Source organism: Thalia democratica, chromosome 4, assembly GCF_965202585.1.
Source record: "Thalia democratica chromosome 4, ktThaDemo2.hap1.1, whole genome shotgun sequence".
Lineage (NCBI taxonomy): Eukaryota > Metazoa > Chordata > Thaliacea > Salpida > Salpidae > Thalia > Thalia democratica.
Genome location: NC_139168.1, coordinates 39174812 through 39193275, shown reverse-complemented (window position 1 = coordinate 39193275; position 18464 = coordinate 39174812). Strand labels below are relative to the sequence as shown.

Sequence of the window (18464 nt, the reverse complement as noted above, 5' to 3'; positions counted from 1 at the left end):
TAAAATTAAGTTTAATCTGTAATTTTAAAGTTTAACAAAACTACATTCTAAAAAAAATCCAGTAATTCTATTTGATAAGCAAAATATTTGTAATAGGAGGGTTTTTTTTGTATTTGTTTCGTACCACACCACTAATTTACTAGTTGTAAATAAATTCGTTAAATTTTTACCTTGTTTTCAACTTTAATGTTTTTAGCTAGAAATTTTTGTCAAAAAAAAAACTTTGCTTAAACCGTAAAACCAAACTATTTTAAAAACAATGTGTAGTGTATTACAATGGGCAGCTTTAAGTATTTTTCATACATTAAAATAAGATTTATTACATACACTTTATTTATTTATTTTTTTAAATCTATAGCCTTGTCCCTAACCACTTTACTCAACCACAAATAAATAAAAAATAAAAAGCTATAAAAATAAAGGTGGGTGGGTGTCACTTTTGCACGAGGGGACACTTTTGCACGAGCGTCACTTTTGCACGAAGGGTCAATTTCGCACGAGGGGACACTTTTGCACGGAAAATCTTTTGCACGAGCGTCACTTTAGCACGAGGTGACACTTTTGCACGAGGTGACATTTTTGCACGAGGTGACACTTTTGCACGAGATGACATTTTTGCACGAGGTGACATTTTTGCACGGCGACACTTTTTAACAAGGGGTATTTTTGCACGAGGGGACACTTTTGCACGGTTTCACTCTTGCACGAGGGGACAATTTTGCACGGCATCACTTTTGCACGCGTGGTCATTTTTGAACTGCGTCATTTTTGCTCGAGGAGACACTTTTGCATGGCGACACTTTTTAACTATGACAAATTTTTACGGCAGCATTGTTGCACAACGACAATTTTGCATAACGTCATATTTTTACGATGAAACTTTTGCACAGCGACATTTTTGTACGATGACTTTTTCGCATGGAACATCAATTTTGCATGCAGGCCGATTAAAAGTTATTTAATTAGTACCAAATCTGTAACATAAAAAGACACTGAAAACTTAAATTTTATAACATAGTTATATTAAAGGTAAAAAATAAAATATTTAAAATCTTAAACAGTAAAAGTGAATTTTAGAAACATACAAACAAAAAGATAAAACAAAATTATTTATAAAAGACTCATACCAGGGACAAAAAAACTCATTTATTTTGAAACTAGATAAAAAAATACTGTAAGTTTAAGTACATTGTTCTAGTTTATTTTGAATTTTAATATAATAATTAACAACTATGCCTTTTTGTATATTTTACTATACGATTACAAGTTTATTGTCAATAGATCAAAACCTAGACCACTAAAACTGAAAGACACATACAGACAAATTAAAGTTAACAAAAAAAGCATTTATTAAAACAAAGATAAAAACATAACTTGATGCAAAATATATAGGCTAACAAAAAAAGCAAAATTTTAATCACAAACTTGTACTTATTTACGCTTTGATGTAGAACGATCAACATCAAATATTTAAATGCATTAACTAACAACAAAAACAAAAACACAACGCTCCAAGGACATTAAAGATCGACTGGCCAGATGAATAATCATTAAACACATTGAAAAAGGTCTCATCCATTATAGAGTAAAGGTGCAGCTAATAAAATTGAACAATAAACTAAGCTAAATATTAAAATTAAGTCAATGGTTGATAAAAATTACATATTAGTTTTACTAACAAAAGTTTAATTCAAATAAAACTTTTTTAACTTTAATCAAATTTTTTTAGATTTCTTGCAAGTTACTGATTCATTTTGAAGTTTTTTCCATATTTCAACTGACCGATAAAAAAAAGAACTCTGACAAGCATCATTTTTGAAATATTGCAGCGGTTGAAGACTAATATGGTTCATTTTCTTTGAACAGATTCTATATGGTAATATCTTTTTTTAATATTGTAGGACATATTGGTGTTTTATATTTTAACTTAGGGCGACTTAAAATAATAAAAAAAGTATATATTAAGGCTGTTTATATCCGGAGACTGAAAGCTTTTTAAACCTTGAAAAGATTTAGTTGATGCAATTCGGTAAACGTAATTACTATGGTGATTCATTTTAAATTTTTAGCAATAAAAATTCAAAGATAATTAAACACTTCAGTTGAAGATAAGTTGATATTGTTTATTTTAAAAACAAAAGTAGAGATATTAGTGTTTATTTTAATATTTAGAACTTGAAATTTCTAGGGTTTTAGTTTAGTTTGATTTACTTAAGCTAATGGCAAATTATATCTAAGGAGTATTGTAAAGTTGTGTTCGATTAGTAAAACATTTTTTTTGTCATCTGCGGAAAGGCTAATGTTGCTGCTAACATCACATCTGAAGCTATATCATTTCGAAACTTTTTTAACTAACTAACCAGACTACTACAAATTTTATAGTGCAATATTTTTTTGTTGTTTTTTCAAATGGAGAGACAGAGTCAAAAGTTTTAACTCTGTATAGATAACTTAGTAGACATATTGCTTAAAAAAGGTACCAACCATAAGTATTTGCAATTTAGTAATTGAAAACAGAACTTTCAGTTAGGGAGAAAACTAAATTGGTGAAATTAGGGAATATAAGGTTGTTAAAAAAATAAGATGATTAAGTATTTTTATAGAAATTATATGTTAAAAGATTTTACCAAAGCTATTTGTCAAAGAAATTTTTCTGTTATTTGAAGAGTTGTATTTGCTACCTATTTTGTGTAATGGTATTACAAATAAAATTTTCCATTGTTTTTGCCAGAGAACAATTAAAGATTCGTGATATATTTAAAAAATCAAAGAATAATTAGTACGTTTAATAAAATACGTAAAAATATTATCTGATGTTCGTACTGTTTTATCTTTCAATTGTTTGATAAATTTATTTATTTCATCATTGCTTATAAAAAAATTTGCACTTCTAGACTGTTTTCATCAATAAGTTTAAAAATGTTGTTTTTTAACTTGTTAAATTCGTAAAGGCCTTATATAAAAATAAGGCTTTATCATAATCAGATTTTATTATAATATTGATTTCGTTATGCAATACTGAAAAAGCAAAAGCTATCTTAAGCTTAAATTTTTTTCTAAATTCTCACGCTAAATTAAAAACAAATAATAAAATAAACATAATGTAAAATCTGAAATACCTTTACACTTTATAAACTAACTAAACTTTTTTTTCTAATTTAACAATTGTTTAAAATTGAAATAAATTTAAAATATTTATTTATTAACTATATAATGCTAATTTTAACATCAAGAGAATATAAGTAAAAAATAATACTTAAAATTAGTGTTTTAAAACCTTAATAAATTAAGATTATCTTTCTGTTTAAAAAATAACAAAATTTAGTTTATTTTTTTTTAAAGTATTAAAACTGTTTTTATTCAAAATTAGAGAATTTGTATTCATCTAGTTTATTTAAATTAAGATTATAAATATGAATTAATGTATTATGGTACGTTATTATATTGTTCTACGTAAAACTTCAACAAAAACTTTACATAGAAATTTCATTATAAAACTACCACATTCTATTTATTTAAAACAACTTGCGTTGTTTAATACATATTCGTCAAACTAAAAATTAAAAGCCTGCAAAAGTGAAGCTCCGTTCAAAATTGACTGATTGTTTAAAAATTTTCGCAGTTCATAATTATATCCGTGAAAACATAACACTGTTCAAAAACGACGCTTTGCAAAAATGTCGCCATGCAAGTGTAACGTCGTGCAGAAGTTTTGACGTCTAAAAATGTCGCCGTGCAAAAGTGACTCTGCGTGCAAAAGTGTCTTCTCGTGCAAAAGTGTCCCCTCGTGCAAAAGTGACCCTTCGTGCAAAAGTGACGCTCGTGCAAAAGTGTCTTCGTGCAAAAGTGACGCTCGTGCAAAAGGGACCCGTTTCCAATAAAGGTATATAAACAACTAAAATTAGAAAAAAAACATGAACAACAATTTTAATAAGTTTGTTTGATATATGAAAATCATTGCGGGTTTTTGAAGCTACCTGTTACAAGATCCAAAAAGTATCTAAATTAAAATTTAAAAAAGTATTATATCTACTATATACTACTAAAACAACTTATCTTAAAAATTTTTTTAAGCAAAATATTTGTTTAGATTTGGCTCTAGTATTTAATTAGCATTAGTTCTAATCAATATTGCAAAACTGCAAGAATTCAAGAAATTTTAAGTTCAGAATAACTAATAAGTTATTTGTTTGTTTAAACTTAAAATGCTATGCTCGAGTAACTGTTTGGTGAATTTTGACCGCAATCTTGTCAAGTTTATTTTTATTCAATCATCTAAAAACTTAAAAGTTGCTTTTAGATTTGACTAGGTTTTGGGTAGTAAAAAAATTGTATTTCATCATATTTTGCTCTAATTTCGATTTTTTTTTTTCGTAACCTGCAACTCAAGACTACAAAAATCGTGTAAATTTTAGTCTATGGACTAGTATAACTGTAAATAAATAAATAAATATATATATATATATATATAAGCATATACCTAGTTTATTGGAGATAATTAATTTAAAAAAACATTACATATGCTTCATACAACCAATAAAATTGTTTGTAATCCTCAGCTACTAAAACTCGAACTAAATTGCACTGTGCTTAAAATTAATACAAAAGTTTGAATTTTAAGAGGAGCATTTTCATATATCGACAAGACGATATTAATTTTCTCCTCTTGTTTAAGCAACCCTCTTCTTTCAACGCATATATAAAGGCAGTTGATTCTTTTAAGCACAGCCTACAGACAGAGTTATTACCATCTGCTGTAGGATGTGCTCTTTTTTTAAAGACATAATATGCGAATTAATTATTCATGGACGGCTAACTTGGAAAAATCAATTAAGTTACATAACCAAAAAGTTTTAAATAAAAGTAATCAAAATTAGATTTAATTGCGCTCGTGGCTGCAAGTATGATTTGAAAGGAGGCATTTACCGTTTGGAGAACATTATTTTCAAGGCAACAGTTAACCATTCAATTAACCGTTTTCAGAAAAATTAAAATTTAAAATCAATAATTAAATTACAGTTAAAATATAAAGGTGATCGTAACTCAGTTAATTTTTATAAAAAAATACAACAAAATGTTATTGTTTTTTCTTTCTGTTTATTTTAATTACTTCGTTGTAGTTAAATTTTTAAGCATAGTATAAATTTAAGTTATAAAAACAGAATCAATTTTAACAAGTAACATAACATTATGTTTGCAAAAGCATATATGTTTTAACTTTGAAGACTTTATCTAGATTTTGATAACAATTTTTACTAGACCTAGAATTTGTTACAAAATATTTCGCCTAAATTTGTTATTGTAAGAAATTTAAAAAAAAAGTTAAGTTAGTTGGAGCTAAGTGTCATACTTTGTTTTGTTACTTATTTATATATATCAAATAATGAAGAAAGTTCTTAAAGGTGTAGTTCAAAATACTGACTAACAATTTTTTTATAATATCACAAAAATGATTTAAAAAGTTGTAGAAGTTGTCAATTTTATTTTAAGAAGTTTAAATAATTATTTTAATCAGTTTTGAGTTCCAAAAGCTTTGATATATTGAAACTAAACCATGGTTTTTATTTAGTTTAGGAATAGTTTCCTACGGCCTTTGCTTCTCTAGTCGTTGTTTAAAAAATTTTTTTTTTTTTTACATCGTGCTGATTGATTGTTTGGTAGACGTTGTGATTTTTTTATCTTTCTAACAACTTATTCATTTTTTTTTAATTTAGCTATACTTAAGAAAAAATATTCTACTAATGTTTTGTTTTAAAGTATATTAAAAATAAATTTAGCTATTTATTTTATATTTTTATAGGTTTTTATCAATAAAAATATTGAACTAGCCGTATAAGATCAAATAAAGAAAAAATTCAAGTTTGAAAATAATTGAAATTTTAGATAGTTTTTAGCAATTTTGAGAGGTCTAAAAATTATTTAAATTTTTTTTTTGTTGTAATTTACTTTTAGCAAAATAAAATCAAAAGATAATTGATCTTTGTTGTAACAAGGGATAGAAAGGAGTGTTACGGTCTGGATTGATTCAGCGAAAGCATATATGTTAATTATTAAATGAGAAACATTTAATATAGTTTACACACAGATTTACTTAAAACAAACTTAAAACAAGTGAAAATTAAACGAAATTTTTTGTGAAATCTACAAAATAAATAGAAGCTAAAATAAAGATATATGAGATACGCACAAAATATTACAAACAACATAACAATTGGCAGTAATTGTTTCTAACTTTAGTAACCAATAGATATAAATAAAAGCTTCTTTGTTTTGGTAATATCAAAACACTGACCGAATATTATAACTCAGTCTTAGTAAATATTCCAGCACTATGTGTTTTACTAAATATATCACCAATTGAGCCTATCAAACTTAACTGCTATCAATAAAAAAAAATTTAATAGAAATTGGAAATATTTCTCTTACTTACGTACAGACTTAATTACTTTGTAACAATAAAATGTTTTCTGTTTACGCTTTTGAAAGGTGTCTACTAACGTAAACAAACCAATTCATTACAAAAAAATTATAACTAGATGTTTAGATTAAAGCCAAAAAAACAGAATAAAACAAAGGTAAATCTAAGAAACGTGTATGTTTTTGACAAAAAAAGGCAGTAGAAAATGAATGAAACTGTTTATATACTTTCTAAGCTCTCGTATCTTGTCAAATCTAAAGCAATTAATTTTAACTCAAGTATTACAGTATTGAATTTAGTTTATAGATAACTTATTTTTCGTCTGATAAATTTGTTTTAAACTGTAAAAGCTACTGTTATAAGTAAATTTATTGATAAGTTTAATGAATTTTTTTAAATTCTTTTTGATAGATCGATGTCACTTGTCTAAAACTTCCTATATTTTATTTTTTCAAAAAAGAGCCATTAAAATTGAACTTTTATTAAATCTAACATCTTATAAAGATTTTTATTTTTACAAATAGTTTCTTAAGACTAGAAGTACGACAACTTAACTGTAAGAAATCATAGTATTTAGCCATAATGAAAAAAATTTAAATATGTTTGGTATTTCAAAGTAGCAAAATAATCATTTAAAATTCAATTCATCCTTATTTTTTTAATACTAAAAGAACTTGGTCTGAAGTTATTGAACAAAAAAAGTTGTAAACAAAAACTGAGCTAAAAACGTTTTTTGTCAAAATATAACCTAAAAGTATCAAAACTAATTAACGATGAATGCATTTTTGAAATTCTTTGGTTTGAAAGGTTGCTGTATGTACCGAACTGTTTCTTATAACCATTACTTCTCGTTTTACAAACAACTTTTACTAATTTTTATTTAGGATGCCAAATGAAACTTTTAATCTTCGTATACTTTTTTATAATAAACTAAGTAAATATAAAACACTGAATTCTGATCAGTTGGACCTGCAAAGTAGTTTTTCGTAACTATACTTTTTGATGGGTTCTAACATAAATAAACAAGGATCCTAATCTGCAGCAAAAGCTGTTCTTTTTGTTGGTGCGTTAGATTTGAGTTTTTTTTGTACAACTTTTGACTTATCTGAAGAATCTCGGCTATTACAAAAGTGTAAAAGAACTTGAAAAACGAGTTATGAGATGAAATAAATTGGAAAAAGTTCATATAACTTAAGTTTTTAAAATGATTTTATTAATACGACAAATTTCATTGCGAAAAGAATTAAAATCTAACGCAAACGATAGGGTATTAACAGTTAACAAGTTCTATAAACTGCGAGTTGACTAGTTGAATTTTAAGTTAAAATATAAACACCAACTGTGAAATTACAAACTTAAGCTGTAGAAAATACACTTAAAACTCGGTCGCCTATGCTTTAAGATACGTTTTTACAATATTAAGCGTATATATTTAGTCAAGTAATTTAATTATAATATAAAAAAACAAAAAGCCTTCGAATTTTTAACGGCCGTTTCAATGCTTTACGCATATCCTAAGAACAAAAATATCATGTAATCAAGTTGTTTATACAGAATTAAAAGCTTGAAACAGCAAAATCGATCCACTTAACAGCGTAAGTAATTATTTTGCATAACAAAGCACTTATCCAATGTTACTATAAAAATACTTACATAATGACTTGGATGAGTCCTAATAAGGACGAAAATGGTCCCAGTCTACCGAAGCTTGTGGTCTGATGATCGAATTGGCATGATCAACTCTTTGATAATGACTTAGAATAAGAATAAAATACGTTCACAAATTCTAAATGTCACAGTAAAACTAATACCTTCTAGGCTAGAGTTTATTTGAAAACGCTATAAAATAAAACTATTGAAGTTTAGAAATAAGGAATATACACTTATATAAATAGCAACATAACTATTAAAAATACAAAGTTGTATGAATTATAAAAAGAAGCTTGATAAAATTTGAAAATTTAATCATAATATTTTTACTAAAAAATATACACAATTTAAAATAGAGCAAAATTAAAATTTAATGATTTCGAAGAAAATTCACCAGAAGTTGACAAAAAATTATAAAATAAAAGAATTTAAAAAAAAGTTAGTACTGATTAGCATTGTTTAATTTAAATATGAAATTTTCAAAAAAAGGTAAAATTATATTGTAATATGCTTCATAAAGTCATGTAAATAAAAAGTACTATTAAAGTATTAAAAAGCAACAAAAAAATAAAATAAGTCACTAGCTTTGGTATGTAATAAATAAAAGCTATGAATGAAATATATGGAAGTACTGAAAACAGATAAAATATAATTGCGATTAGTAACCACGACATTACTTCAAAACCAGTTAGTTATTAATATGTACGTCTGACTATTAAAATAAAATTTATAAAACTTTTGTAGCAACTTATTTATAATAATTATTTAAGTTTAGTAAAAAAAATTACAGAACACTTTATAATAATTACAGCTCTACTAAATTTTACTAAAAAGAAGTTAAAGATGATTAATACTCTATTTTTTAAATTGATCTAAAAAAGCAGAATTCATTACAAACTCTATTAAGTGAATTGAAAATTATCATACTCCACACAAAAAACTAATCTACTTTAATCTTAGGACCAACATAACAGCTGATGAACTGACTGTACATCATCAAATAAGTACAAACAACCACGTTGCCCAACAAGTATGTAAACACGTAGTTGAATGAGTAGATGTTTGCTAGAAACGAAGCTGGGTAACCTGCCAGTATCAAACCAAAGTTGCCTAGCAATGACACGAACGCATGCGAAGAACCTGTTATGTTTTTATTGAAATTATTATTGCCCCTTATTTATTTATACTTTATAGTGAGGTTTATTTGAAAAGCAAGTGTTTTTATACTTGTGCTTTTTCAAAAGCAAGTAATCGTATATGAATTACTTAAAATATAGTTAAAGATTTTTTTTTGGTTTTACAAATAAATATTGTAAAAACTGCATATGAAGTTGCCAACAAAAAAAAAAACATATTTTTTTATTATAACTTATTTTTTTAAATTTTAAATTTTGCTTACGTAAATGGTACGCTTAAAAAATATTTTTAAACAAATACCTTAAAAATAGTAGTCAATTTTAATTCGTTATTATTTTGTAAAGACAAATTTTCAAATAATTTAAGAGATGTAACTGTACGATTTTTTAACTGTACTATATTAGTAGACTTAAAACTTGTAGCAAAATAAAGTTTATAAGAAAAACTAAATAAAAATTTTTTAAAAGTATATATTTAGCTTTTATACTAACGCTTTCAAGACTAAGAACAATAATCTAAACTGATAAAAAACGAATGAAACGTAAAAAAGGTAAACTTATTAATTTTGCTAAAAAACTTTATTTACTTATACTTATAAAAAAGCTCAAAAGTATAAGCCTTCATATAGAACATAATTAAAAACCTGAAAACTTTCACTAAAAGCAATATTTTAAACAATCAGCATAGTTGAAATAAATAGACTTAACAAACCATAAAAACCTTTAAAATATAAACCTGATATAGATGCAGGTGAGTTTTCCATCGGAAGCACACCAGTGACACTGATAGAACCGTACAAGCAAAATCCCATTGTGAAAGCAATGAAAACAAAGTAACTTGATTGCTCTATATTCGTTATGTGAAAAACACACAAGTATAGCATGGCTGATAGCAATCCCTGTTTAAATCCATGATTTTTTTTACTGGCATGTAAAAAATAGCAGACAATTTTTTTTTTAATAATAATATGGTTATCTTGCATTATAAGTTTTTATAACTTAATTTTGTTACTGCTATGCAACGGTTACTAGTTTACAGTTAAAAACAGAACAAACCAATCAACTTTTTTTAAAATAGAGTAAACTCTGTAAACTTGTTTTACTAACTTGTATAGAGAAGATTAAAAAACCATCGTTCTTTATGTCGCATTTTTATTTTATAGTATGACACTAAATACTTACTTTCCCTAAACTCATTACCTTTTTTAAGAACAATTAGTACAACTTGAAACTAGAGTTTTGATGAGTATATGTCACTATAGAATTAAAAAGATTTTATTTTTTCCTAACCAGTTTTTAACTATTACAAAAAGCTACTTTGATTTATCTAATATCTGAAATACCTAAGTTCTACCTCATAAAAATAAAGTCTTACTTTAAATTAAATAGTAGCAATTAGTTAGTCTTTTATTTATGTCTAAATGATTATTTACACTCTTCATAAAATAATGATGTTAGTAAAAATACTATCTTTACTTCGTGTAAATGTCATTCGATTGAATGAATAAAATTTTAACAATAATATATATATATATACATACTATAAGTCTAGACAAAAAGTTTTCATTGTGTGCCCCTGTTAACATTGTTGGGCATAGAAACTTCTTTACTTTGCATAGAAAATTTAGTTGAGTGAAAAATTATTTACACTAAGTTTAGTTTGAAGTAACGACTGTTTTGTTTTCTTCTACTATAAAAGGCTAGTTATGATATAAATACATTAAGATATTTTATAATATCCGAAGTTTTTTAATAATATATAATTTTTAAAGTAGAGTGTGAACAGATTTTTTTTACAAGTAATTTACCGTACACAGGTTTAGAATGGTTGAACACTACTACTTTAGATAATTTTCTTTTATTAACACTGCGGTATATTTCTAAAAATTAAAACTCTTTTTATTTTATATAAACATTTAGCAATTTTTATTAAAAAATTGTAACATTCTGGCTGGTGGCATTCTTAAACTATATTCACTTACGTATTTCCAACTTATATTTATGTTTTATTATAACTTGAAAAAATTTATTTAAATTTTATTTAAAAAGATGATAAGTGTTAACCAAAAGTATACTAGCCAAACAAAATAAAAAAACAGATTTTTTTTTGTAAAAATAAGTATGATTTTTAAGATTTACAAGATTATCTATAATTGTTTAAAAATAAGTGTTATATAATAAGTGTTTAAAGATCAATAAGAACACCTAAAAAGTTTCTAAAAAGTGTAGCACAGGTATTGGTTTAAGAAATATTTGCATTGTCGAATTTTTAGTAATATATATAAATATATTCAAAAAATATTTACCTGCATTAAAATAATGACTAAATGACGGGGATGGCCTTTTTCTTTTGGTTTGTTTGAAGCTGATGAAACCAAAAAGTCACTTATTACTCCTGTTTAAAAAAAAAGTTTTGTCAAAATTATGAACATTTTATGTTATTAAGATAGATGATGTATTGTATAAAAAATAAGAAACAAATAACAAGCCTGTTAAATAATAAATAACACATATAACATGACCTTAATCATAAAAAACATCGTAAAAACACAATGAATTTTAACATAATTTAAATGGCGTACATACAAATTTCAAACAGATCTTTAAACTCTGAGTCAACAAACTATGATGTGATTCACATATAACTAGCGAAAGTAAAACTGAGTTTTTAAATTAATTGTTTTTAAAGTTCTTTTGTAGTTTCTTTTACCAATCTCTATAAAGTGCGTAGTCTAAAAGTTAAATATTTTAGTATTAAGTAATAGTTCTTCGTTTTATAAATATTGAAATATAACATAAAATTAGGTTTATAAACTAAGTAAACAACTATTTATATTTTAAGGTTGTAAAAACTTTTTTTTTCAAATACTTAATTTCTGGATTGTTTCATAATTTATACTATATGTAAATATAGTACGTAAAAAAATATGGTTTTTAAGCCGAACATAAAAAATTAGTCATACAGCTTTAAACACTTGTTAGTTTATTCAAATTGCCTTTACGTGTTTCTATATGCTCATTACGTTAACAAAAAATTATCCTATATATTTTTAGTTAACTATAAAATAAAATTTCTTAATTTTACTTGATATACAATTTATGATACTGAAACCTTTATGTAATACAAAGGACTTGTAATTATTATACAGCAACTATTATTCAAAATTTTTAAACACAAGTCAAAATTATTAAAAAAAAGGTTATCTTTTAGTCTAAAAAGCATCAACACTTAAGAAATAATAAATAAATACATAATACATTTTTATTCTCTGTTAGTACCAAAATAATTGATTAAAACAACAGTTTAACTTTAATAGGTTATTCATTCATTACAATAAAATAAACATTTGTTAATATGTTTTTTGTTTTTAGCACTTAATTAAAGTTAGTTATATTGTAGCATTTCTTCAGCTTTGTACTAAAAAAGTACTTTGAACTTAGTACATTGCTTTATTAACTTGTGCTAATTTCAACACCTATGTTTTAAAACGTTTTTTCTATATTTCTTCTAGCAGAAACCATGAGTTAAATGTGTAAAATATACTCACTCTAATTAAAACAATTTTAAATTGAAGTCAAATGTAAATTTAATACGCTCTTACCTGAGGAAATTCTACCAATGACACCGCCTAACTCAATTATTGCAAGAATTTTGCTGCTGCTTACTGGACTTGCTTGCTTTTCCTATAAAATTGTTTATTTTACTCAAAGTTATCAGCAACTAATAAAACATAAACATTAAAACGTATTTTTTACATAGTGATAGAAAGAAATCAGTGAAACTAAAGAAAACCTCGTAAAAGTTATTTTGTTGATTTAACTTATAAATATAATACTTAAATAATAACAGTGAATATAACTATATGGTAGTAGCTTATATAAACATGTATGCAAATCAGGGCTCTTTAAGACTTGTTTGGGTAATACAACATTTTGTTTAACTTTTTATTTAATTCAAGATTAACTTTTTTTGTACGAAAATTATAAGAACTTGATTAATATTTTTTTAAATTCAAAAGTACTTGATAACTTTATAATTTTTATGAAATATTCAGGTGTAAATTAGAAATTTTAGTTTAGTCAACTATATAGACTTAGTACTAGACTAAAGATCGGCAAACTGCGGCTCAAATGTACTTTTCAACTAAAAATATTCTTTTTTAGAAGTTTTAAAATTTAGTTTTTTGGTAAAAACTTTCAATTAATATTCCATATTTAACTCATGTTTCTATTTAATATTTTCCAGCTATTAGTGCTTTATTATGGCTCTTTTTTATTAAACTTTTGTTTTGTAATTGTATTTATTGTAGGTTAATACAATTATTTTAAATTACTGCAGTACTGAGAATAATTTTTGCTACACAATACGGCTCTTGAGCAACTTTTTTAAATAAAATTGGTCTGCAATGTATGAAAGGCTACCGAACCCTGTACTATAATATAATATCTTATTTTTAATAGTTATAATATAACTGTAGTTGGTTATGGCAGTGTGTATTTAAAGAAATAATCTTTTAAGGAAAATCAACTTTAAAGAGTAATTTAAAATTTTATTCTGTTAGATTAGTTTATTTAAAAAAAACTATTTTAAAAAAATCAATCCAATATTATATCATGTTTTACGCAATACTTAAAAAATTCTAAATTTAAGACTATTTAAAAAAACACACAACTAATTATAAATTATATTGATTAATAATCTAAAATCTAGCTAAAATGTAGTTTTAAATTTGTTTTGATAGTTTTTACAATTCTTAAAGCTCTTGTAAATTACAAATAATGCATATATAGTAATTGCAAAAAACATCTTTTTGAAAATAATTTCTAAATATTCTCAAACGTACTGACATGCATAAAATAAGATGAACCCCAGTCAGTAAGAACATTTTTCATAAATATATTACTCATGTAGACAAACCCAAGTATCCAAGCATACTGTGAAGTTAGTATTGTTTTCCAGGTATTTTCAACAACAACTTCTGTATTTGGTACAGTATTGCCTGCAAACCAATCATTAACAGTTAAATTTTATGCTTTTTTTTAGATTATGATTTATAATCTGCTAGGAATAAAAAAAAGAATTTAAAAATCACAAATCATAATTCTGGTTATACAAAAATAATAAAATATACATTTTTATTAGGACTTTTTAAAAGTATTGTTTAGATTATTTACAGAAATAAAATTAGCGTTTGAAGAACTAAAAAACTTTACTTCTTTTTTCTTTACTATCACTTGGTCCGTCTTTAAGAAAAACAAGACATATCAGACCAAACACTATGCATGAAAATCCACACAACTGCATAAAAACTCTCCATTCTGACACATCTCTGCCTTCCATGACCAATATAACCAGTACTGGTCCTAATGAAGCTGCCAAGTTCATTGATGTGCTCAACAGTGACCACATTGTGGCAAATTTTGAAGGCGAGTACCACCTGTTAACATTTTGAAAAGTTATTAACAATAAAGTAGACTAACGACTTGAAGTTTTTTTAATATTTTTTAATTGTAATAAGTTTTTAAACACTTTAAGTTTATGTATAGTGAAACTGTGTAATATTTAAAACTATGACTATAATATAAAATATTGCAAAATTTATTGTACACTTAAAACTATTAACAAGTCAGTAGTTTATATGAAACAAAAAGTTATTTTTAACTTATGATGAACAAATTTACAAACATACGATGAACTTAAATAACTTGTAGAAGCTAAAATTCAAATAAAATTTTAAAGTATATTAAAAAAAAAAAAAATTAATTAAAAATAAAAATAACTAACTTTAAGTTTAAAAATTGCTAGAAAATTTGATCTTTAAATGTATAACTATTACAGTACATTTAGTTAAAAAATCAATTATGTAGCATAATAACATACTTAGCTTGACATTTCAAGTTTTAATACTTTATTTATTGATAAAATACAGTTTTATTATGTAGATAATACAAAAAATCAGATTTAAAGAATTCTCTTTTTTAGTTTTTATATAATTTTGTTTTTTTTTTTTGTTTTATATTAAGTTCTATTGCAAGATATAGGATTCAAGGTTTTTGGCAATCCTGAGTCATGTAGTTGCAAGATGTGTAAATAACATAACTGTTTTTGTCTTAATAGTTTTATTTGTATTGATAAATCAGATTCTAATGCTTAGTTTAAGATAAATAGACGTATTTTAGGAGTGGCCAACTTCTTTAGTCTGCTGGCAAGACAAAATATTCAAGCCAGGCATTTCAAGCCTATTATCAAGCCAGGCATGATAAAAAAATCTTAGTGGAGAATCAGCATTTTGTTAATAATAATAACCAAATATGAAATTTTATTTGCACTTTTTAGAAAACAATGTCTTAAAAAAACTTCTTAACATAAAATTTTAGAGGGAGTAATCAATAATAGGACTTTTAGCTTATTAATGTTTTAAATGTTTTTAAAAAGACTAATTTTTATCAGATAAGTAAGATACTACGAAAGTGATATCACTTGTTCTTCTAAGAATATGAAAATAAATCTTATAAACTTTTGACAAAAGGGTTGGTCATACCCATTTGATCATCAGACCACAAGCCCTTGATAGACTGAGACCGGTTTTGTCATAATTAGGACTCATTAGTCAGCCTCAACCGAAGAACTTGCAGTTGTCAATCTACAAACGGTTTATACATGCAAGCATGAAGCAACCATTTGCTGGTAATGATCAGTGACGTCAGCATTGTCTTTTGCTGTGCAACGCTAAATACATTGTCCACTAGGCAAGACATCTGGTACACTCGTATTAAATACGATCAATAAAAACATGGGCAAAAGTCCGCAGAGCAGAATCCTGGACTCTCGTATGCCGTGATACAAAGCTCAAGTTTAACAAAAAGCATATAAACTTTCAAAGAAGACTTATCCTTAATACCGTTATTTATTTCTATAGTACTGTTCTCGTATAGTTTTTATTATACAAGACGTAATTTATTTTTTAAACTGAAATAGAAAAGACTCATAGTTATCATTTAGAAGCTTAGAGAAAATTGCATATTAATACCCTAAATATTTAGTCTTATGTACAAAATTCTTGTTTCTTACTTACTTTAATTAAATAGTATGTAATACTAAACACTTTTAAGTTACTGTAGATAATGAAAAAAAAATCAGCATTTTTCGTCAGTGCAACAGTGCATAAATTTAATAAAGTGTTACAAAAAACAAACTTCAGAAACAAAAAGTCTGTAAGGAAAAATTTCAAGCTAAAATTTATTAACAACAAAAAACATAGAAGAGTACAAATTAATTAACTTGGTGTTCAAATCATTTAAATAACACAAATTAAAAAACTATTTGTTTTAAATTGTCTAATTAATTGCTTTGATACAGAAATCTAAACTTCATATTGGGATTCAAAATAGTTTAAAAGCATTTTGTTTTATAACGAATGTAAAATTCATTAATTTAAAGTCAACTTTTTCAAATCAAAATACTAAAAATTTTACCTTTTCATAAGTTTTCCACATGATGGCCAACCAGGACCCTGACAAAGGCCATTCAAAAACATAAGAACAAAGAAATAATCAGATGAAACTACAGTGAACATCATGTTGACCACACCACACAGAAATAATCCTATGCCAAACATTATAGTTGGACTGGCTTTGTCTACGATGATTCCTCCTTTGTAAAAACAATAAGTAAGTTGACTTAAATTGTTATTTGCAAAGACAAAAAGAATAAATTCTAACTACTCAAAGAATTAAGCAATAAAAATCAAAACAATGTTTGTATTTTTTTTTAATCAACTTAGAAACAATAACAGAAATTAAAGTACTAAGAAATTATACTTAATATTTAACCTGCTAGTTTCGAAACGGTGTATGCTAATGAAAAGGAACTAAGAACCTTCCCAGCCTCAATAGGACTTATTTCATTGCTACTAGTGAGTGAAGGGATTAAAAATGCAAATGCTTTTCTGTTAATTGTGAACAAAGTGTAGCCACCATACAAACAGACGAATACTACAAACTGCATTAGTAGCTTCATTTTCTTCAAAATCTAAAGCTTAGATTTACAGTAAAACTTTCAAATTATAAAGAGCTATAAACAAAGGTTTTGATAAGGTAAAAAGCCAATCTTTCTCTTTACTGTTATACCTGTTTTTTTTTAAATCACAGGTACAGTGGGTAGTCAAACTTAATATTTTTTAAATTGCTTTTATTATATACAGAATTAATTGAATTTGATAATTAAGAGTACTATTGTAGAAAGGTTTCTAAACTTATTTATATACCATTTGCAACTTAGTAGATAGAGATTACTCATTTTTTTTCACTAAGCTTTTCAAAACTATACGAGTTTCATTGTCAAAAAGTAAATGCTAAACGACTTTGAAAAAATTTTGGTTAGAAAAACAGTTTAAAAAGTAACTTTAAATTATGATGTATGAATAAACTCAAATAAATACAAACTTTAGAGTTTAGCAAGTAAAACTAAAGTAAAGATATGTTAATGCTTATTAATAAATTGTTAACAATTTTGCTTTTTTATTTAATGCTATTTGTGTATTTAACTTAGGTCGTTCTTTCTCAATCAATATTGATTCCAAGCTGTAGAGTTCGCTTTGTTTACGTCGTTTCAAATCTTTAAAGTTTTGAACTATATCAGAGTTTTACATTGTGTGCAATTAAGAGTATTTTAAAACAAATATACTTGATTCATGTTTTAGAAATAAACAATTGATTTAAAAAATATATTTTTTTAACATAAAAATGTGGTAAATGATTGTAAACACTTATAAAGTAGTCTTTTATGCAGCTTCAAACTTCGATAACTTTTTGTAGTTTTTCTTTTAGAATTGCATTTATTTTAAGCAATAAATTAAATTAGCTATGGAAAATGGTTTTAATTAAATTATGGGTAAAAAAATCAAACAACTAATAAAAGTAGTTAAAGCAGAATGACAGGTAGATTAAACTGTAAACTAGGATTTTAAAAATATGTTAGAGAAAAGTATAACCTAGCTCAGAGTTTACAAAAATAATTTTGTTAAACTATATTGAGTCATCCTAAGCTTTGAAATTTCCTACTAGCCTAAATAAGGGTTTATATTGTATCTAATTTTATGCTAACTTGAATAATTTTACTAAGAAAACTTTAAGATTTTCTGTCGTGTTAATATTTTTTATTGGTTGACTCAATGATCACCAGGCTAAAAGGTTGGCTGGGTAATGTAATAAAGAAATATTTTGAAATTAAACTTTAATTTTCTAAAACATACTGCCAA

The 18464-nt window shown here is 25.2% G+C and overlaps 1 protein-coding gene across 1 annotated transcript; it reads right to left on the bottom strand.

Annotated features, from left to right (window-relative positions):
- Window positions 1-8599: 8599 nt before the first annotated feature.
- Window positions 8600-17270, bottom strand: LOC145834484 (glucose-6-phosphate exchanger SLC37A4-like). Its single transcript, XM_082941921.1, has 8 exons — window positions 17038-17270; window positions 16681-16858; window positions 14419-14642; window positions 14053-14204; window positions 12807-12888; window positions 11511-11599; window positions 9941-10103; window positions 8600-9208 (listed from the first exon to the last, which is right to left on the bottom strand). Exons 1-8 carry the CDS (start codon window positions 17222-17224, stop codon window positions 9009-9011), a joined length of 1275 nt encoding a protein of 424 aa, XP_082798047.1. The 5' UTR covers window positions 17225-17270; the 3' UTR covers window positions 8600-9008.
- Between the last annotated feature and the right edge of the window lie 1194 nt (window positions 17271-18464).

Excerpts from the sequence above, each read along its gene's own strand:
- LOC145834484 (XM_082941921.1), bottom strand. The coding sequence starts at position 17,224 with ATGAAGCTACTAATGCAGTTTGTAGTATTCGTCTGTTTGTATGGTGGC. Across the intron at positions 14,205-14,418 it reads TGATAGTAAAGAAAAAAGAA|GCAATACTGTACCAAATACA; the intron begins GTAAAGTTTTTT and ends ATTGGTTTGCAG. Across the intron at positions 9,209-9,940 it reads CTCACCTGCATCTATATCAG|GTTCTTCGCATGCGTTCGTG; the intron begins GTTTATATTTTA and ends AAAACATAACAG.